The following is a 21,355-nucleotide window of genomic DNA, read 5'->3' on the forward strand; positions in this document are numbered from 1 at the left end:
CTACCTCTACATCGTCACAGGTATCAACAAGAAACGGGATGCCCTTGCCGCACAGCGTGGAGCAGAGGCCGACGCGGAGGGAATGGAACGAGGCTTGTCGCTCGATTCAGATCTCACCGACGAGCAAGATATGGGTTTTCGATATAGTATCTAGGCTTCGACTACCAGCGCCCTTCGGCGCAAGCCTTAGCTCGTTGGGCGGGAGCGGGAGATTCGTTTGCAATTGATACTCTCTTGCTGACACCATCTGCTTCGGCTATATGGAGCTATATTCAGACCTGCAGTAACAATCGGCCTGAGTACGTATTGTTCCATAGCTCTAGTTCGAGTCCCATTGGGGCCAGCTGTCAGTGTTTGTCACCAGGCCTAAGAGTTCCGAGTCTATAAAGTCAGGGAACGGGAAGGCGATGTCTGACTCAGTTTCGTCTTCTACGCTCGGTATAGCCATTGCAGACTCCCTGAGCCCCGTGTCAGCGGCCATGCCATGAGGGCCAGAGCAGCTTCTGAGCTTTTTGAGCTTCATCGTAAGCGTCTGGCTAAACATGTAGGAGATGTGGCACCGTAGGCCAATCGACTTCAACCAACTCGCAAGCTTAATGACTAGCCGATCAAGTGCGACAACATCATGCCCCGCCATTTGGAGGTTTGAATCATATGTATGAAGGATTTGAGTGAGCGTGAGGGCTGAGAAGGTCAAGATGTGATATATGTGATCCGTGAGGTGGCGCGTCCGTTCGTCTGCCGTTTCTATGGCCAGGTTGATGATCGTCTTGGAGAGGTAAACCATCTCCGCAAGTATCGAACTCTTGGAGCTTGTGGAGGTGCTGCACAAGGCTTGATGACTCGTCAGCAGCTGTCCAAAGTAAAAGCCCATCTGCAAAAACTGAGATCGTTGTTGACCTGAGTAGTCAGCTTCTTGAAGGTGTCTACAAATTCTCCCATATGATACTCACCAAATAACGCAGACCAGCGTTGTTTCCAAGTCTGTAGCATGGTGTTGGCACCTGTGGTAACTGGCTGACTGTTGCAGGACTCTTGATAGATGAACCAATATAGCTGCACTTCTGCAACCATCCGAGCCTCATAATTGGTGGCATCGTCCCCTTCAGCCATCCGCAGACATTGGTCGATCTGAGCCTGATTGAGAAACGACTGTCGTTGGAGCACCACGCAGTACCTGCGAGCATTAGATCGACGGTACCCATAGAAAAGTAACTGAATGTTAAAACGTACTGCAAGTGCGCAACGCAAAGATGGTTCCAAAGATATATGACGTCCAAGTCGCCTTCTTGTGATGAGGCTCGCTTATACGAGGGCTGAAGAATGCGCGCAAAAGTAGGGCTCGCTGTTGCTTGCATGAAAGCATGGCTGGTGAGAAGCCAACTGTCAATACTCAGAGGTCGTTGCCCGATAGTCGATGACCAGAGGCTCAGAATCACGACGGCTTGGAAAAACTCTATGGGCTGATCCGCCACGAGCATCGCCTTTTGTAGCAGCTTCATGACTTCTTGGAAGAGCTTCGGGGCCAAGTGATCGGCAAGATCTTGCGTTATATGCCGCACGGCAATGAGCAAGACGCTGTAGAGCAGCAAGCGGGCTCGCTTGGTCTGCAATTGGAGCATGACAGTGGGGAGGTCCTGCGAGAATCTGACCCAGCGACCATAATGCTCATGGAACCTGCGTGTCGTAAGTTAGGTGAGCCAAGTGAGGCTTTAAGGTCCGCGCACTGACATTTGGATGAGAGAGTTGGCCATTGTCGCTGTCATCAGTCCACTGGCAATGATGTCTGGCTCCGAGACTTCAATGCCGTCGTCATGGGACTGAGAGGTAGTAAGCCCAGCGTCAGCCGCGGCGTCTCGAATCAGCAAAACAGGGGCACGATTGCGCTCCGGAGATTCCGCCGAGGGAGTGTTTGTCAAAGTCAGCCTCCCGAAATTGGCATCGAGACGCTGAACGACAGTCTGCATTGCTGTCTCAAGACGCGCAAGCCTGTGCTGGATCGCAATAAGTCGCAAGGCCTTCTCATGGTCGGGGTGTGCGCCTATTCCTTACCTTTCGGATACGGAACCATCGTTTCGCGCGGCTGCTGGACTACGCAAATCTGAATGAGGCTCATAGATTGGCCGTATATGCGGCGACCGCTGTAGCGAGCATGGTTGGGAAAGTGTCTCACAGCGGAGACAGGTGCCACCACTGACTTGCGGCACGTAACACCTCGTCTTGTACTTGTGGCAGAGATCACACGCTTTGGAAGCCCTCGCTGATCGTAGAGGGGGCATGCTTCTGGATGCGTAAAACACCGTATTTCCGTGGCCATGACTGAAGCAGTCACGAGGTATAGAAGGCCACTTGTATTTCACAAGGTAAAGCAGATATGCATTGCCCTATCGCCCTAGGTGATAAGAAATGTCGTGATGACACGTGATAATCTACGTGACGCGATCTGACCTAGCTGTTTGAAGAAAGGCAAGTCTGTTGCCGACAACGTGCTAATAATAAGCCCGACCTGACGAGCGGGGAAAGCTTCAACTGTTCTAGTGGAAAATGGGTACCCTGGGCTGAATACGAAGTAATTCTTCTTTGATCCGCGGCGGGCATTCATCACCTACGCGTCGAGTCACAATAACAAAAACTGCGATGAGCAATCACTTAAGCGCTCTTCTGAAACGAGATGCTGTGGCATTCCATGCAATTAGTACCATGTTCGGCGGAATCTCCAAGTCCAACGTACCACCGCCTGTACTCCCACGAACGCATCACGGTTAAACTTTTATGTCGGCGATCTCTTGCCGCGTTTCAAACTCAGATTGACCTTCCACACCCGCATCGCCGTTGTCGAATATCCGATACAGCACTTTCCAAACAAGAATGACCGCTGAAGCGGCAAGGGCACAAACTGCGGCGATTACCAAGCCACGCTTGTATCTGGGAGCATCTGGATGCTTGTCAGCCTTTCGGATTCCAAGACATGGGGATCTCACTTCGCTTACCTTGCTGTCGGAACAATTGGTTACCAGGAAAGTTTGCTAGCTGGATACTCATCACATACGCGGCCAGTGCTATCGGACGCTTGTAGTCCTGCATCTTGGTCGCGAGCCACGCTGCGCTAATTGCCTGTGCACTGCCCATACCCATCTGCGTCCATACGACACCGCCTATGCGCGAATCGCCTCATCAGCGTTCTGTTTCAAGTTGCGGGTAGGTAGCTCTTACCGTAGAGACCCCATTTTCCAACGCCCCTGGGCGCCAAAGCCAGCCACAGGAGTCCCGCAGCTCCCCACGCATACCCCACGGCGATATGTATACCGCGCTCGTGGAATTTGTCACTGCTGAATGCTAGGGACACAGAGAGGATCAATGCGCATACACTGCCCACAGAGTTGAGACCATTTGCTTGCAAGGCAGTGAAGCCGAGGGACTTGATGATGGACGGCGCGTACGTGTTCATCGGCGCAATCATGACCATGGATAGAAGGGCCGCAACAAGATGGCCATACAACCTGCAGTCGGCGAAGGTATCGATGATGTGGGAGGGTAACACCGGCTTGCGGTATCTGTGGGCTTTGCTGGGGTCGTTTCTGATGACTCTGGTGACGATGATGGCCGCTTCGCGGTCACTGAAAAGATTGAACGACTTGCCGAAGAAGGTCTTGGGCTCAGCAGCGCCGTGAGGAAGGTAGAGATAGGCAGCAACCCCAAGGACACAAGTCAAGACGCCCTCTGCGTCGAGTTAGTGTTGAGAATGGTGGTATAGGGTGACGATTCCAGTTGTTGGACTTACCGATAATGAACAGCCACTGCCAGCCTTGTAGCCCATCTCGACCGCTTAGAGAGACGAGTCCCAATGACAATGGCCCACCCAGCGCGCCCGCAACGCTATTTGAGGCCCAGAAGATCGCATATCGCAACGCAAGTTCCTCGTTTGTGTAGAACTTGGCAATGTAAAGGGCAAAGCCGGGAATATAACCACCTTCCAGAGCACCTATGAAGAATCTGGCAATGCAGAGCCCGGTAGCATTCTGTAGAAAAGCCTGACTCCAGGTCGCCACTCCCCAGAGAAACATGGTAACCGGAAGGAATCTCTCTGGCCCGACATATCTGCTGATAAGATTGAAGGGCAACTCAGTGACGATGAATCCAACTGTGAAGAGAGTTTGCGCGAGGTTGATGTCCGAGTTGTCCACATTGATGTCTTTGCGAAGCGTGTCGGTTAAGGCATTGCCAATATTTGTGCGGTCGAATTGGAGAAAGCAGAAACATAACACGATGACGGGCATGATCAGAAAGTCGAGCTTGAGTACAGCTCGCCGGCTCTCCCCCGGCTGAATCTCCAGTTGATGGTCATAACCAGGAACTTCAACGGCCTCTTTCGAGATCACGCTGGCCCCCCGTGCACTTCCCTTACTCTGTGAAGCACTGTCTGGAGTCGTCTTCATTGTGTCGTATCTCAACAGGGGTCGTACGGCTGTGTGCCTTTGGATTACTCGAGGGCCCTAGGCGAACCGACCACAGCCCACAGTTCGGTGTCATGTTGCGACTCTTCTTTCCGCCGCAGTCTTATACTCGTGTTCTGTTTTGCTGAGTGTTGATACGGATTGACTTCCCCGGAGCTGCCTTGACTGGAACATCTCGAACATGAAGATACCATGAAGTCGATAAATGGCGTGCTGATAGACGGCAGCCTATGGCAGGCCAACCTGCTTCACTAGACCCTGATCAGATTGCGATGGCGCCTTCGATGGGCCGGGTTTGCCGCCAGCATGCCGTCGGCACATTGTGGGGCCGTGGGCATGCCGACGGCCTAGTAAATCATGACGCTGATGTCGCTAGAGCATGTGAACAAAGCTCGATGGTCAAGCAGATATATTTTGTGAACTTGTTCAGGCATTTTGTTATAACCTGGTAAAGTGAGTCCTCTCATTACGCGGCACAGCCAACGGATCATGGAACAGAATACTCTCAAGCGCCGACGAATCGGCCTCACAGGCGTCGACAAGGAGCGATCATTTGGCGGCTATACCTTGTTCTGCCCGTTAACTAGCGACATTGCATATCTAATTGATATTGAAGGCAACGAGGTTCATTCTTGGAAGCTCCCCGGCAGAATCGGGAGGCACGCTCGCATCCTCCCCAACGGCAATCTCGCGGTCAACACACTTCGCGCGCCACAGTCCGAGACTACAAAAGACGGGGGCCCTTTCCCATTCCCTTTCTTCAACAAATATGGAGGCGGGGTCATGAGCGAGCTCGACCCTGATGGCAATGTGGTTCGGCAATTCACGGACCCTCTTGGCCACCACGACCAATATCATTTTGGTGACGGTCGGCTCCTGTACACCGGCCTCGAACCCCTGTCCGTAGAGGACTCAGCGAAAGTTATTGGGGGCGTTCCCGGCACCGAGATTGACGGAATCACGTACGCAGACACGATCAACGAAGTCGATGCGCAAGGCAAATTGCTCTGGCAGTGGAAGGTCTCGGAGAGGCTTCCACGTGCTGAATATCCTCTCCAGTCTCACTACACACGGGAGCATTATCCCCTGATCAACTCGGTGCTTCCATTGCGGGATGGGAAGCATATTCTAGCCTCAATGAGATCAGTCTCTGCCGTGGTCATCATCGAAAAGTCCACGGGCGACATTGTCTGGAAAGTCGGCTCCGACGTGCTTGCTCAGCAACATAACGCGACAGAATTGGGGAATGGGAATATCCTCATCTTTGACAACGGCGCCTTCCGGGATGGTGAGTCCGTCACATACACCAGAGCTGTCGAGATCTCGCGGTATGGCAAGAAGATCGTGTGGGAGTACCGCGACAAGTCGCAGATGCACAACTTTTTCACACCTTTCATGGGTAGCGCTCAGAGGTTGCCCAATGAAAACACCCTCTTATGCGAGAGCGCTTTTGGCAGGGTCTTTGAAGTGACGCCGGAAGGGTACGTCTGCTGGGAGTATGTCAATCCCCATTTCGCGCCCTACCCGGACGAGGTAACCGCAAAGATCTTCCCTGGGGAGTCCAACGCTCTGTTCCGAGCCTACCGATATTCTTTGGACGAGATACCTTGGCTGAAGCAAAGACTTGGCGGTTCATCTTGCACTGTGCAATGATTTGCCGGGGACTTGGTCACTGCGTCTGACACGGTGGGCGAGCGGCTCAAGGGCAAATACGAAGTGATATACTTCTCTTCGACTTAGACAGGCTGAAGTAGAGTAATTAAAGACGTCATATGCTCTAAATAGACAGAGGCTTGAAGCCTTTGGTCTGACGATACCAATACTCAAACGTTGCATGGACAATCTTATCCCGCCGAAGATAGGCTCCTGCTTCTGCCGCAAGTTCACCGTCTACCTCCTTCAGAGGTCCAAACGCGGCAGCTCTGACCTGGATCCGTGCTGCGCGCTCCAGCTTCACACAGAGGTACGCGGCCTCCTGGACGGACTTGCCAGTGGTCAGCATGCCGTGGTGGGCCAGAAGAATGCAACGCTTGTCGCCGATTGCCTCCGTGATGATGACGCCCTCTTGGTCGGCGATGGGAACGCCCGGCCACTTTTCAAGGAAGGCGCAATCGTTATAGAAGGGGGTCATGTCCATCTGGGCGACCACGAGCGGTTGTCGAGCCGCGACCAGCGCCTGTGTCCATGGAGAATGGACATGGACGATGCTGTGAACGTCGGGTCGAGCGGCGTACACCCACAGGTGAAATCGGGTCGCCGGGTTAGGCATGCCGACTCCCGTGATGGTGTTGAGGTCTCCGTCCACCTCGATGAAGTCCTCGGGCGTGGCCTCGTCCCAGCCAAGTCCATAGCGCAGGGTCCAGTAGAAGCCCTCGCCGCGCTCTGAGCGGGCTGAGATCTGGCCCGCAAGACCAGCATCCTCCTGCTTCGATGCGATCACCCTGCATGCGCAAGCCAGTGTTTCTTGCAGGGTGCGTTTTGGGATATGAAGGTGTTGCTCCATTTCCACAGTCGCTCGCTGGTCGAAATATTCCTTCGGTCGCAAGGGCTGGCCATTCAACTTGGGGGCGGGTGCCGCGCCGCCGGCCTGCGCGGGGGCTATCGCTGCTGGATCCATTGTGATGATGATTGCGGGCACGAATTGCGCACGGGAATGATGCCTGTGGTGAACGTGAACCTGGGTATCGTCGGATCCTTGTTCTTGTTGTCGCTGGGTGTTGTACGCGCAAGGGTTTGCAGGACGAATACCTGACTTCAAAGCGAGGTTGCAGCAGCACCGGAATATTGTTCGAGTTGGCTTGCCTGATGGCTCGTATCTTCCCTGGTTTCTCTGGCGTGAGTTGTGTTTGGAGGTTTTGGCCGTTATTCATGCCAACCGCTCAAGATGCCATCGCCGTGCACAACGCCGGGACGGGCGGACAGTTCCGCCATTGGCTCGCCCCCCCCGCTGGGTGATGGATGGGCTCTCCGACGGACAGACAGCGGTCGCGCAAGAAGACGGGATGACTGAATCCGCGGACGGGCTCCGCGGCTGACGGATGGCTCAGCGCGGAACACTGACCCCGGACCACGGGTTACGCGGAAGCGGAAGGCAGTCACGGCCACTCGAGATGTACAGTACGTGGTACTTCGTGCACGATGATGAACGAGCCTGTGTTTCCCGGTTGGTGGTGATCTTGATCGCTCACTCACCACACACTTGGCAGACTGGGATGTTCATCCCAACTGCCAATTGCAAAACGATCCGTGAATGGAACCTGGAACGATTGGGCCATGAGTCCCCACCACACCTGGTCCCCGCAAGCTGCTGGGGTCTGGAAAGTTGTTGGTTTGCAGGGGCAGCCACATCTCAGCTGATGAAGGGCGCGCGCAGGCCCTGTGGCCCAGGGACACACGCCAGCGTAGCAGTCCCTCTGTGTAGGAGGGGAACAAGTTCGGCGCAGCGAGGCCGTGACCCATGTGACGATGGGTAGTGATTTATGCTGCCGGGTAGAAAGATAGTGACAGAGGATTCCAAATAGAATTGCGCAGTAAGTTTAGATGCTGCCAGCAGTCAATCGGGAGAAAGCGAGGGTCTTCTGCCCCGCAATCTCAATTCACTGAACTGTTGCGTCGACCGATTCATCCATTCCGCCGCCAAAAGGATACAATCAGTGTGTAAGCCGCTCCCCCACGGGGAAGTACATGGGGTGCAGACAGACCACCAGCGGCGTAGAGGCAAAACTAAGCCGGCGGATTGGCAAGGTCCCGACTGGTCATTGTCAGAGGGCCGCAAAGATAACGCATTTGTCCGTGCCGTTCTTCGAGCACGCGGGGGCATGGCATGACATGGGGGGGGTTGGGTTCCTGCGCCGCGCGTGTTTCTGTTGTGTTGGCCGAGCCATTCAATGGCCGGGTCCAATGCTAACTGGCCCAAAATTGTGCCAAATAGTGGCATCTGGCAGGCCAGAGAAGCTGTTGTCTAGATCGCGGACCCGGCACGTTCCAGCTCTGTGTGGGTTGCTCATATAGGGCGGGCCCAGCCCGTCAATGTACTGTGCGTTGAAGATGCGCATCGTCGAAACGCGTGCCGACCAAAGATAGAGACTGGGCCTGCGCCGCCGTCAATTTACGACACCCCGAAGTACTTGTGCCTCTCTCAAAGCCACTGGAAGCAGCTTCAGATCCAACATGGCTAGTACCGGAGACTCCGAGGTCGAGAAGCGGCCTCCAAGTCTCTCCCTGGAGACAAAGCAGGCTCAGGGAAGTGAGGATGAGATACAGGCTACCGTCAACGACAAGAGACTCCTCCGAAAATTGGACCTGAGGGTCATACCTCCATTGTTTGTTCTCTTCCTCCTGTCTTTTCTGGATCGCTCCAATATCGGCAACGCCAAGATTCAGGGCATGGAGAAGTCGCTCAACATGAAAGGGCAAGACTATGCTATAGCCCTGTTTGTGTTTTTCATTACGTATATCCTGTGTGAGGTACCGAGCAACCTCATTCTCAAGCGAATGGCGCCGTCGACGTGGCTAAGCTTCATAATTACCGGCTGGGGTGAGATGTCCCGGATGCGATTGAACGCCCCTCGACGAAACGATCAAGTACTGACCGAGGTGGGCACTGCAGGCCTTATCACGGTGGGCCAAGGGCTAGTCAGAACCTTCCCAGGCTTGGTCGGACTTCGGGTCGTCCTCGGGATCTTCGAGTCCGGGCTCTTTCCCGGAGGGACATATCTAATGTCGGCATATTATGCCAGATATGAGCTACAATGGCGGTTCAGCTTGTTTGTCTCTGCCATCATCATTGCTGGGGCCTTTGGAGGTGTAAGTCACTATTGTACAGCTCACCACGCTAAGACTGCATTGACGAAACGCAATCCGACGCATAGATATTTGCCTTTGGTCTTGCGAAACTGGAAGGCGTTGGAAACTACGAAGGATGGTAAGCAGGCCTCCTTGTGTTGTCGCAACGTGCAGGTTGATGCCACAGACACTAAACTCCAGTCCTTGCCAAAGGCGCTGGATCTTCATCATCGAAGGAGTCATTACGGTCGTTGTAGGGGTGCTGTCCAAACTCTGGCTGGTGGATTGGCCAGAACAGGCCAAGTTCTTATCGGCTGAAGAAAAAGCCCTACTGGCTCACAAGCTGGCCGTCGATGCGGGAGGTGGCGGCGCCGCCAGAATGGACAGGCTGGATAAGCCTGCGATTCGACGCATTTTGAGGGACTGGAAGATATACGTGGGCATCTTGTGAGCGCCGATCCAATCTGTCAGGACTTGCATAGCCGGTACTAACGTCTGGTGGATGTAGCATGCATTTGACTGTTGTCACCAGCACTTACTCCATGTCCTTCTTCCTGCCAACTGTCATCAAGGTGTGCTTTATGATCCTCCAACTCTACCCTGCACGAGTCTCAGAGAATTAATCGTGGGAACCAGGAAATGGGCTACTCATCAGCTGAGGCGCAGCTCCGGGTCATTCCCGTCTACCTCGTCGCGACGGTTGTTTCATTGGTCGCCGCCTGGCTTACCGACCGCTACCGCTGCTGGTATCTTGTCATCATGATCACGCTCCTGCCGGGAATTGCGGGTTTCGGCATCATGCTGGCTGGTTTAAGAGTGTCGACCGCTGGTAGATACTTGAGCTGCTTCCTCGTGGCCATTACCGCGTTCACTTCGCTGCCCACGGTCCTGGCGTGGGTCACCTACCAGGTAGGCTCTGCCGGACCGCTGCTCTGCCCCATGGCCAAGACAATCGCGAATCCACGCAAAAAAAGGCTGACACACTCGTAGCAAAGCGGACAATATAAGAGAGCCGTTTCATCTGCTATGATCCTTGGTTGTGGCAATGTTGGCGGCATCATCGGAAGCAACATCTGGTTGGCACGCGAGGCGCCGACATTTAAAACTGGCGTTTCAATCTCTCTGGCATTTTTGGTCCTTTGTGGGATTGCGTCGACGGGCTACTACATGGGTCTACGGGCTGAGAATCAGCTGAGAGACCGAGGCGGGCGTGACTATCGTCTCACGGAAGAGGCCGATGAGCTGGATAATATGGGCGACGACCATCCATCGTGGAGGTATACTTTTTGATCAGCGAAGCCGCCAACGATTGTGTTTCACTTGACGGACGAGTGGGCATGCCAGAAGCCCGTGCGATGCTCGTCGATAAGATGGCCGAATGCCCATGAAAGTGTTTATTAGCATTTGGCAGGAAGGAGGGCGCTGGAATGACAATGTCCGTGTGAATGCTGAGCGTTGAGCGCGGCCTGTCCTGGACTCCTGGCACTGCCTGTTGTACGGCATTATTAGCAGCACCTGCACCCCCAACGTTATAATTAGCCCGCCGCTGCCGCTGCAACGGGGACACGATCCAGCACGACTCCAGCTAATGAGCTAATAACCCCGCGCTTATTGTTGGTGGCGTGGTTCAGTGTCGGCGCCACAACTCACTCGGCAGGGTTCTCTGTACCTTCAGCATCTTCCCCAGAGTCCCAGACCAGTTGTTGATGACCCCAGACTCAGAGTCTCCACCAAACAACCTCCCTCATCACCAGCCCAAGATGCATCCGCGTCTCAAGGTGGTCAAGGCCTGCGAAAGCTGCCGACGTAGGAAGATAAAATGCGACGCGCGGCAACCCTGTAGGTGCATCACCGTGACCCGGCTCCCACATCTGTTCCTTCGTTACTTACCGCTTGAGGTATTTTTTCCACGGGCGAACAGCTTGTCGGCCGTGTCTTGAGAGAGACGGCCCTGCATGCAGGTATTCAACAGAAAGCACGCGCCGAGTAGGCCGGCCACCCAAGTCGACAAGAGCAGCACATCACCCACAGCCTTCGTCATCTGTCTCGTCTTCGATGACTTACACCAAAGGTGAGCGAGGTCTCGGAGAGTCGCCAAAGCGTGGCACTGATTTATTATCCGGCCCTCTGGTTGTAGACGACAGTAAGACTTCCAGCCCTGCGTCAGGAACACCGGCGTCCGCTACGAGACGTGCAAAGGATGAAGATGCCATCTCCATCGACGCAGACGCCATGACCGGCATGGTCGGCGACCCAGCCAAAAGCGTCGAATTCTTCGGACGAAGCAGCGCCGGGTCGTTCTTGCGACAGATCAATTCAGCCATAGATGCGCAGCTGGGACAGGGCCAGATGGTAGCATCCACGGATCTCGATGGTGTCAGTCCCATGCGTGCCAACAACCATGGCGCACGCCGGATGAAGGACCCTCGTGACTTCGTTCTCCCTCAACGGCTCGTTGCAGATGACCTCTTGCAGTGCTATTACGACTACGTATGGTCTATCCTGCCTGTGCACGATTGGGTGGCATTCAAGGCAACGTATCACCTGCTATGGACGGGATCACTACCGGCCGTGCCCGAAGCTACACTATACTGCATGGTGAATATGGCATTCGCCCTCGGCAGCCAGTTCTCCGTCTCCATCGAGCCCGACCAACGCCGCGAGGTTGGTCAATCGTTTTGGGAGAGAGCGCGAAAGCTCTTCGGGCCCCATACGCACGACAGCGCGTCTCTGGAGCGGGTTCAGTGCATGCTGCTCATGGGCCTCTACCTGCAAAGCACTTCCGACACGCACGAATGCTGGATGACAATTGGTTCTGCGATCAGAATGGCCCAGAGCCTGGGGCTTCACTTGTCCAACGCCATAAAGAAGGTTCCTGGATCCCGTGAGGTCGAGATTGCGCGTCGGGTATGGCACGGGTGCGTGTACATGGATCGGTGAGTACGACCAAAGTTGCGGAGCCAGGAAGGCAGCAGGGGACAAATAATCGCACATTACTGACGTCCAGTTGACAGTGTCTTGTCAATGACGTTTGGTAGGCCGAGCATGATTGCAAGCTGGCTTCCCGAGACGGTCCAGGTCCCAGTACCGTCAATGATTGACGATGAATATCTCGATAGTCGGGCTGAGTCCAGCGCCATCCGGCCGGACGGGGAACCGTCAGTTGTTGCATTCTTCGTCAAGACAATCGAGCTATACGACATCATTAATGACATAATCCTGGAGCTGTACCAGAGCTCAACCGACATGGCTAGCAAAGAAACGCACCACTTGGTCGCTGTTCTCCAGTTCGATGACCGCCTACTCAAGTGGGAACAGTCTCTACCGGAACACCTGCAATATGCCCATTGCAAGGGAGAGCAAGATCTAATATTTGAGCGCCAGCGTATTGTGTTGCGAGCACGGTGAGCGTCGCCATCTTCGCCCTTTGTTACACGGTGTCGTCGCTAATGCAGCATGGGCTGAAGGTACCTGCAAGCCCGCATTGTCGTCCTGCGACCCATATTGGCAGACTATTACCTCAAACTGATCAACTTGAAAAACGTCCAGGCCGCCAGGGACACTGGTTTGTCTCAGCATCTAATCGTGAAGTCGGCAGAACTTTGCTTCGAGGCCGCTCACGAGATGATTGACGTGTTGTACGACCGTTTCGACCTGACCACTGTTACGGGGCCCGTGCCGGCTTGGTGGTTTGCTGTGTTATGTGAGTCTTATGGTAAACGGTGTTGCGACGATTAACTTGTTTGCTGAATGCGTCCCAGTTGTTTACACTGCTGCAACTGTTCTCTTGGCAGAACGTCTTCGGCCCATAGACCACAGGCCAGAGGCCTCCGGTGCCTGGCGTGGCGATAGGTCATGGCATCGTGCAATCGAGCTCCTGAAAGCATACTCAAGAGTCGGCCAGTCCGCTGAGCGGTGCGTTGCAGCTCTCGGAATCTTGTCGTCGAAGATACCTTCTGCATCACTGTACAACCACGGTAACGGCGACAACCTTCAATCGCTGGTCGATGTGCAGGTTGGAGGTAGGAGTGGAAGCTCATCGGTGGAAAACGCGTTTGGGCAACAAAACGCCACGGACAATGAGTTGAACTTCCAGTTCGACTTTAGCAACCTCGACTTCGACATTGATGACATGTTCTGGCTCAACACTTCAGCAGCGGGCATCATCTTCTGAAAAGGGTGTTGGCTTCTTTGCGGCATCGCTTTGTGTCTCACTGTTGGAGCTCGCGCGATTCTGCGGTCGTGTAAAGGCGTGGATGTCTGAGAGGAGAACGGAGACCCAAGGGGGGTCAAGGCGCAGCATGCAGGCTGAGTTGTGGTGGGAGTGCAACAATGCCTTGATGATAAATTCCCCAATTAATGTCCTTTCTCGCCATCGTGAACTCAAGAGGCTCAAATCAAACGACTGCACCCCCCCCCCCCCGCCAGGTTGAATCGTCGTTTTTGGCATAGAAGAGGACTCTTTGCACCGCTCAACAGAGACACCAAGCCGTGACATCAGCTCGGCTTCCTTTACAAGCATACATTAATATCCTTCCAAGTCATACTCTATAACACTCACAAATTAATTTATTAGATCGGACAGTGGCAGTTCACGCAGCCACTCTCTTAATCCCTTCCCGGCGGCGAAAATTGCAAACATTTTCCATATAGCCACTCATGCATTATACTGTATTCACTTCTCTAAGTCGGTCATAGTCTGCCGCGGTCTGTGGCACCTCTGCTTGACTCAAGCTCGCGATACGGCCTGGCGCGCCCGCGTAAGAGGGGCCACAGTACCGGTCAATTGCCGTTACAGTCGCGTAGCCGCGATGCGTTCCATCGTCTGCGGCTGCCTGACTGCATTTGCTAATTAGTCTCAGTTGCTGCCAGGGGGCGTAGCTTGCCTGCGGTAACAGTCCTTAAGGGGCTTTAGCAGGCTTAGGTGCTGAAACAAAGAACCGAGTAAGTGAAAATGGGAATTCTCGCTCTTTATCTACTCTATGTAATTGCTATTCTTACGAATGGCGGAATTAAATATAAAAAGTAGGTAGGGAAGAGGGGTCAAGATGACACTAATAATGCCTAACAAAGTTAGGGTCCAATGTGCTCCGAGATTCTCATATAGAGGCACGCCAGCTACTGTCATTATAGCTGCTATAGTATACCGAGATAGATAAGTAAATGCCATGGCTGACGCCGCAAAATGTGCGTACATATCGATGATATACATGGACACTCCAATGAAAATTCCAGTGATACTATAACCGAAGAGAACCGAGGCTGCAAGTGGCGACCAGATACTGATGGATGAAAAAGCTGTCCAGCCGATCCAGAACAGAGATATTGGTAAGCCCGGCGCTGCTAACATGGCGAACCAAAGCTGCGTGGCTGGTCCCACATACGGTAGGGTCTGTTCTGATCGTGTCGCTGCCGATACGCCTTTTCGATAAACAATAGGCCCAAGAATTGCAGTACAGCTTGCACCAATAGTAATACCCACTAACAAAGTAAACGTCATGCCAGTCGAGAGGCCATACGTTTCCTGGTATATAGCGGGATACCCATCGAAAAAGGTAAAGAGAACAGCATAAATAACTGCGAGATATAGTGAAGCGAGTTTGATTGTCCACTCATTCCAAGCCATGGTAAAAGGTCGAATGCACGCTACCCTTAGGCGCTTGGGCAGCGTCATTCTATCCAGCTCGTGTCGCGCGCGGTAACAATCTTGTCCCGTAAGTCCCCGTAGATGCCTCGCTTTCCATGACAACAGGAGCGGTGAGTACGTTTCGGGCTGGAACACGATTAAGACAACAAGCACAACGCCGCTGAGCAGGGCTGCCACCCATTCTGCCCATCTCCATGTGTGGAGATAGGGGGAGTCGGGTATCCATGCAGAGACAACGGGGCCCAAGGCTGAGGTACCAAATCCAACGACAGCAAAGCACAAGAAAGGATATATCCTGTCCGGTGGTGCCCACAAGTCCGAAATAGTACCACCAGAGCAGACCAAGGGTGCCGCACCTGAAATGCCGCCCAGAAATCGAAATATTAGTCGTGGGCCGATGTGTTGCGATACCGCCGACGCCACCAGCCAGACGCACATGGACAAAAGTGAGACTGCATAGGTCCCCGATCGGCCGAGTACCTCTGACAGTGGACCTGAGGCTAAGGCGCCAATACCCATGCCAGCCAGAAACAAGGCAACGGAAAGTGACTCAACAATTCTGGAAATGCCGAACTGGTCGGCAGCACGCTCCGCAACCGGCACTTCAATCGGAGCACATATTCCGACCAAAAGCGCTAGCAGCGATACAAGAATAATAGCTGTCCACTTCCGGAGTCTTGACCAGTTTCGAGGGTTTAAGTCGTCGTCCGGGCCGTTCCAATCAACCACTATTAATCCTTGCTCATCTCGATTTGGTAGTTCAGATTGCTCAAGTGGTCGATGCTTTTTACCACTTTGCAATGATGAAAACTGTATGGCTCCTTCGCGTTCTGGCCATGCGCACTCGTCAATCAATGTAGGCTGGAGCTGCCTTTTTGCGATGTGGCCAATGGCTCGGTATTGTAAAATGGTGGCCATAATAACAGCACGGCACGAAACGATCATGAGATAAAGAACAGGGTTTTTGGATGTCTGTAAAAACAGACTCCAGGACATATAAGCCACTAAGAGCGCCCTCCGAGGCCGAGTTAGCTCCGAGGCAAGGATGACGCCACCCTGTGCCTTAAGGAACGAAGGTCCAATATTATCCTTGTTGGGCCATGGTGGAGGACTTGTGCTTCCGCCTGTGGTTAGGGAGGGCCGTGAATTCGTTGTGAACACCGCCGCTAGCCTAGGTTAAAGCGCGGTCGGTAGGTCTCTGGGCCCTATCGCCACCGGTCTTGATGAACGCCCCAGCATCATATTCGATGGCAATCGCCGCGGTGGCCGAGTGAAAGCTCCCGTTGGGAGCAGTGGCGGCCGTCTGTGCAAGTTTATTGTCGACCTTGGGAAGCGCGGTAGCACCGGGTTCCGGTGCCACGTCGTAGGCAGCGGTCAAGCAGGTCCGCTAAGTACAGCTCGGACTAGTGGAGGATCTACTTCTGCGACTAAGATCTTTATCAGTGCTATCACTGTCGCTGCTGAGCTCAATAGCTTCCCTGGGCATCTTGTAAGCGCGCGTGTAGAAAGTCTGGCGTTTATAGCTACCTAGCTTAGAGGGATTCGCCCAGGCAGACTAAAAGTATCGACCATCAACCGTGAGTATATAAACGGCAGTATCGGGTCGCGGCAAAGAGGATTCCAATGCTGGTGACTCAAAATAAGTAATAAGAAGGAAAGAGACAGAAGACTCGTGCTGTAGAACTGGTCCGGAAGAGGCCAAAACATAGCACGATCTGCCTCCCTCTACTCCAGGTCTCGGCCATCCACCGACCTAGTCTATCTTTATCTGGGCGAAAAAAAGTACGCCCTGCAGATTCTTCGCTCCCATGGTGTTTTGGGGCCGGAGGGTTCCGTTGATCACCAGAGCTTACACTACATGCCGGCTTCTGCTTGAGCCTGCCAGCGCACCGCAAATCCGTCCGGGGGCTGGTTGCATCCAGAACGTAGAGTCACTGGCAAGGATGGAAATTATCTGGCAAAGGTACCGTAACCGTATTTCGGCATCAAGAGATGAGGGGGGCAGAATAAGTACCCTGATTCATCGCGATTGGAGACAAGACTGCTGATCTTCCCCGCATCGTTCAAAGACTGCGCCTTGCGTTTCTTCAGACCAGACATTGAAAGCTCCGCCTCACTGCACCGTTCCGACACAGCCGATGCTTGTACGTATCCGCCGCTATCGATTGTTCTAGATGCAGGACGTATTGAGCAACATAAACGACTCGCGCGAGGCCTGATTTGCGAAACCGTCCCCACTACGCAAGGTGACCTGTGCTATCGACGCCCAGTATCGATGGTTCCGAAAAGAGCATTCGGTGGAAAGAGGTGTGTGAATCATGTGGGTTGCATATATATTGTTAGACTCAGCAATGGGAATCGGAGGGACATGGACATCAGAGCGCAGCTAGAACATATCCAGACTAACTATCCGAGTATAGCCCCGACAGAGGTTACCAGTCATTATTCACAATATATTCGTCCAACGACACCTGCCTGGTTCGGGCAAACATTGCGTCCGTCTGACAGGGAGAGAACAACATTTATATGATCCAGACCGTCGACGATGCCGACACCCCCATGCCAACGCCGTGCCGTCGTGAGAACGAAGACTGTCCAGCCAATATTGCCGCCCAAGGAGGGTGGGAATTGAGATGAAGCGGTGGGATGATTTGGCCGTATTACAGCACGCTCACTCATTCGGATGCCAGCGGGGCAACGAGCTGGAAGTATAAAACCCTACTTAAGGCGTCGAGATTCACTAATAGTTTCTCACTGCCAATACGACTATTAGTATTTCTTATTACGGGTATTGCTCACTATGCGCTTTTCAACTATCACTCAGCTTCTCGCCACTGCCGTTGGTGTGGTGGGATTTGGGCAGGATCCCTTTGTTGACAGGGACTTCTATCTAAAGAATGTTGCTCCTAAGCAACTAGCACGCATCGAGAACTACCGAGCTGAGAGAAACCAAACCCTGACTACGGAGCAGATTAAGGCTCTCGACTTCATGGAACACGTGGTCAAGACGTTCGATACCGCAGACGCCAAAAATGCAGAACACATTTGCATAGCAGCCTTCAGCAAGGACGAGTGCTTCCACAAGATTACTGTCAGTGGCAGCGACTTTGACTCCGCGGCCCCTCGCAACGTTATCAGTAAACGCGAAAACAATTGCGGTTGCTCCACGCTTAGCAACCTATGTGGCAATGGCCCCTGCCATCCTCGCTCGAATGGATGCGTTCCAAATGCCTGTGAGTTCTCCACCTATGGCGGCAGCATGACTCCGTATGGAGCTCCAATAGCTGTCTCTCACCAATGGAGAGGCCGGTATAGCTAACGCAGTTGTACGCCTCTATAAAGCTGGATGTGGTTGGGCCTGGATCTTTCGATGCGATGGTCAGTGTTTCGTGATTACCTAGAAGCTTCGTCGAAGTCCAAACGGGTTAAGATAAGGTTGGATGGATACTCGGTATGTAAGGAGAAGGAAGATCCCTTATATAGATCAATCCACGTCTATAGAGTGTCTCCTCGGTTATAGCTATTCCAATCCTTATCCCTCCCGTTATCGTCCCCTAGACCATGACTATATTTATAGAGTAGTGCTAGGGGCATAACTATGTTTTGCTGCGGGCATAACCTATCGCCATATTCCTAGGTCCGCGCCCCACCCCTAGACCGTGTCGCCTTTTTTGGTACGCACGTATTATGGGACGAGACCAGCGCGCCGCAACGCACGCCGATATCTCAATTGACCAATATCGTCATAACGCAGCGCCCGCGCCGGCGCGCCAGCAAGGCTCAATTCGCTCAAAAAGCGCGTTTCCGCTATTTCATTAAGATATCATGACATCAGAGACCCGTCCGGGCCGGGCCGGGCACCCGCGCGTGCTAGGTGCCGTCGCTGCCGTCGCTCGTGATGCCGCCGGTCGGCCTCAAGCAGCCGCGCCGCCGCCGCCGCCGCCGCGAGCACCCGGTGATGCCGTCTCCGTCGTCGCCCGAGGCCTACCGTCAGGTCTGCCGTGAGGCCTGCCGTAAGACCGCGATGCAGGCATTTGATAACGTCTTGCGGCAGGCGTTGGTGTTGATGTAGGCGCGCGGGCGGGATGTATGTGCAGGCAGGCAGGCCGGCAGTCAGGCGGCTGCGCCGATGGACTCAGTGGTCGTTACGCGCTAGCCCAGGTTGTGTCCCTAGCACTACTCCTGAAATAAGGAGCTATAGAGGTAGAGTAAATATAAATAAAGCGCCTTAATGAGATACTGCGATATATGATTTACTTATCAAGGATAAATAGTATTATAGCTAAAAAGAGGCATATAAGTTACGTGCCCAATATTCTACTCTCGCACCGCCCAGAATTACCACTCAATTAATTACCCTCCGATACTGCAACGCGATATTTTTACCAATGATCTACCAAGCCATCGAGCGAGTTCCAGCCATACGATGAGCCGATACTGCCTGCGCTGAGAGGAAAAAAAAGGCAGTAGTTCACAACCAGGCATGGGCCCCTGGATTGCTACCTAGTACAACATACTGCATGCCGAAAGAGGATTGTGGTTGATTGCGGAGGCCAGGCGAACTAAATATAGCTCCCTCATCGATTGGGGCAACCAACAAACCTGCCGAGCGGCTGAAGGCGTGTGCCTTGCATCCCGCCATCTTGCATCCAAGTGCGGTGCCCCCTGCCAATTCAGCCCCACGTTGCTGCCCCCAAAGAACCCTCATCAGCAATTACAGGGCGTCGGACCAAACATCCCACCGACTTATTATGAGCAGCGACGTGCCGTGTGCCCTGGCGTCTGCCCCCTCTGTCCATCGCCCCCCGAGTATTGCTCGACGATGGCTTCACTCTCCATGGCGTTTTCGAGACAGGCAGGCATTAACGAGTCAAGCCCTAGAGAGAGTGCAACAGCACAGGCAATTGACGACGAAGCACAGACGCGAACGACACAGCAAGGCAGTGGCGGCATGCTCCCGCCGAGGACCGCGCCTTTCTGCTCTTGCCGGTGCCACTTGATGTCGCAACTCAGCATCTCGACCTTTGGCCTGAGAAAGTAAAGAAAGCGGCTGCGCTGCGATGACCCGAGGCAAGGAATCCCATCTTGCCTGGTACTGAATACACGTGCCAATAACGGCGACGATCTGCTGGCCGGATGATCTTTTTTACTGGGCTGCAATGCTGATGAGGCTAAAAGGTCTATTTTAGGCCCCTGCGATCTGCCCTGCTGCACCGCTGATCGGCCTTGCCTGGGAGTAAGCAATAATAATTCTCCTGGCTAATGCAGTCCACCACAACGACCCGGTTTGGTGAGGGCAGAGTTTGTAGTATGCTGGTGAGGGAATGGAGAGAATCTATCGCGGTGCCTCTATAAAAGAGCCCCGTCTGTCCGCCAAAGCACAGACTGGAGCATCATCACTCGATAGACACACAGCTCAGACAGCGCATCCTGTCCTTTGTCTTTGTCCATTTTCGCTTCGACTTCATTTTCAGTCTTTCATCTTCCTCGCCTCTTCTTTTCATCATCTTCATCATGCATTTCACAACCCTTGCCCTCTCCGTCGCCCTCGGTGGCTCCCTGGTCAGCGCGTATCCCATCACGGGAACCACTGTCAACTGCCGCTCTGGTCCCGGAACCAGCTTCAAGGTTGTCAAGTCGTACAAGCTCAACGAGGATGTCAAGGTTACCTGCCAAACGCGCGGCGAGAATGTCAAGGGCGATACGCTCTGGGACAAGACTTCCGATGGCTGCTACGTCGCCGACTTCTACGTCAAGACGGGCACGAGCAACATGGTCGTCGGAGAATGCAGCGGCGGCGGCGGCGACAACACCCCTCCTCCCCCATCTGGAGGCAACCTGCCGACCCTCAACGCTGTCCAAAGCAAGAACGCTCGCGCCATTATTGAGCAAACCAAAAAGCAGGGGCTCGGCCGACAGGGCTGCGAGGCGGCCATTACCACTGGTCTTACCGAGGTATGCTCGCCATGCGACAGCTCACAAGTCTGGGGGCCGTGCTAACTAACATCCGCGCAGTCGCAAATCAAGATTCTCGCCAACAAGAAAGTGCCGGCGTCTCTGAAGTACCACTACGACGGCATGGGCTCTGACCACGACAGTGTCGGCATCTTCCAGCAGCGAGCCATGTACTACAAGGACATCAAGTGCGACATGGACGCCGCTTGCTCCGCCAAGTTGTTCTTCAACGGCATGACGGCCATCAAGGGATGGAAGACCATGGATATTGCGAAGCTCTGCCAATCCGTGCAGAGGTCGGCTGTGCCTACTGCCTACCGCAAGTATACCAGCCAGGCCAAGAAGATCTGTGCTGCTGGTGGCCTCTAAGGCTGAGCCGACCATCTTCAGCCTGATGTATATATCGTTTTGTGATAGGGGTTTGAAAGACGGTGCGGACGGGATTCGGTCCATGGCATAGAATGTGGCGAGATTGTACATAGTTGAACTTTTACATGTATTCACCTTTTGACAC

General features: G+C 53.7%; 7 protein-coding genes across 7 annotated transcripts; 4 read left to right on the forward strand and 3 right to left on the reverse strand.

The window, feature by feature from the left end:
• Positions 1 to 319: 319 nt before the first annotated feature.
• Positions 320 to 2,363, reverse strand: JDV02_010688 (uncharacterized protein; the record flags this gene model as incomplete). The annotated part of the gene is made up of 5 exons (XM_047992442.1): positions 2,053 to 2,363; positions 1,732 to 1,989; positions 1,234 to 1,677; positions 954 to 1,177; positions 320 to 900 (listed from the first exon to the last, which is right to left on the reverse strand). Exons 1-5 carry the CDS (start codon positions 2,277 to 2,279, stop codon positions 320 to 322), a joined length of 1,734 nt encoding a protein of 577 aa, XP_047848456.1. The 5' UTR covers positions 2,280 to 2,363.
• A 399-nt stretch (positions 2,364 to 2,762) lies between these two features.
• Positions 2,763 to 4,436, reverse strand: JDV02_010689 (uncharacterized protein; the record flags this gene model as incomplete). The annotated part of the gene is made up of 4 exons (XM_047992443.1): positions 2,763 to 2,935; positions 2,991 to 3,155; positions 3,214 to 3,720; positions 3,782 to 4,436. 4 exons carry the CDS (start codon positions 4,434 to 4,436, stop codon positions 2,763 to 2,765), a joined length of 1,500 nt encoding a protein of 499 aa, XP_047848457.1.
• Positions 4,437 to 4,943: 507 nt separating this feature from the next.
• On the forward strand, positions 4,944 to 6,107 carry JDV02_010690 (uncharacterized protein; the record flags this gene model as incomplete). The annotated part of the gene is made up of 1 exon (XM_047992444.1): positions 4,944 to 6,107. The coding sequence occupies one exon, from the start codon at positions 4,944 to 4,946 to the stop codon at positions 6,105 to 6,107; it is 1,164 nt and encodes a 387-aa protein (XP_047848458.1).
• Positions 6,108 to 6,211: 104 nt separating this feature from the next.
• On the reverse strand, positions 6,212 to 7,605 carry mug14 (Meiotically up-regulated protein 14 protein). The gene has a single exon (XM_047992445.1). The coding sequence runs from the start codon at positions 7,069 to 7,071 to the stop codon at positions 6,232 to 6,234; it is 840 nt and encodes a 279-aa protein (XP_047848459.1). The 5' UTR covers positions 7,072 to 7,605; the 3' UTR covers positions 6,212 to 6,231.
• A 1,019-nt stretch (positions 7,606 to 8,624) lies between these two features.
• Positions 8,625 to 10,722, forward strand: JDV02_010692 (uncharacterized protein; the record flags this gene model as incomplete). Its single annotated transcript, XM_047992446.1, has 7 exons — positions 8,625 to 8,991; positions 9,064 to 9,260; positions 9,326 to 9,378; positions 9,453 to 9,686; positions 9,748 to 9,811; positions 9,876 to 10,148; positions 10,230 to 10,722. 7 exons carry the CDS (start codon positions 8,625 to 8,627, stop codon positions 10,527 to 10,529), a joined length of 1,488 nt encoding a protein of 495 aa, XP_047848460.1. The 3' UTR covers positions 10,530 to 10,722.
• A 203-nt stretch (positions 10,723 to 10,925) lies between these two features.
• Positions 10,926 to 13,621, forward strand: JDV02_010693 (uncharacterized protein). Its single transcript, XM_047992447.1, has 6 exons — positions 10,926 to 11,078; positions 11,161 to 11,310; positions 11,377 to 12,175; positions 12,254 to 12,643; positions 12,707 to 12,942; positions 13,001 to 13,621. Exons 1-6 carry the CDS (start codon positions 10,946 to 10,948, stop codon positions 13,411 to 13,413), a joined length of 2,121 nt encoding a protein of 706 aa, XP_047848461.1. The 5' UTR covers positions 10,926 to 10,945; the 3' UTR covers positions 13,414 to 13,621.
• Positions 13,622 to 20,331: 6,710 nt separating this feature from the next.
• On the forward strand, positions 20,332 to 21,355 carry JDV02_010694 (uncharacterized protein). The gene is made up of 2 exons (XM_047992448.1): positions 20,332 to 20,841; positions 20,902 to 21,355. The coding sequence occupies exons 1-2, from the start codon at positions 20,401 to 20,403 to the stop codon at positions 21,208 to 21,210; spliced, it is 750 nt and encodes a 249-aa protein (XP_047848462.1). The 5' UTR covers positions 20,332 to 20,400; the 3' UTR covers positions 21,211 to 21,355.

This window comes from Purpureocillium takamizusanense, chromosome 13 (genome assembly GCF_022605165.1).
Source record: "Purpureocillium takamizusanense chromosome 13, complete sequence".
Taxonomy (NCBI): domain Eukaryota; kingdom Fungi; phylum Ascomycota; class Sordariomycetes; order Hypocreales; family Ophiocordycipitaceae; genus Purpureocillium; species Purpureocillium takamizusanense.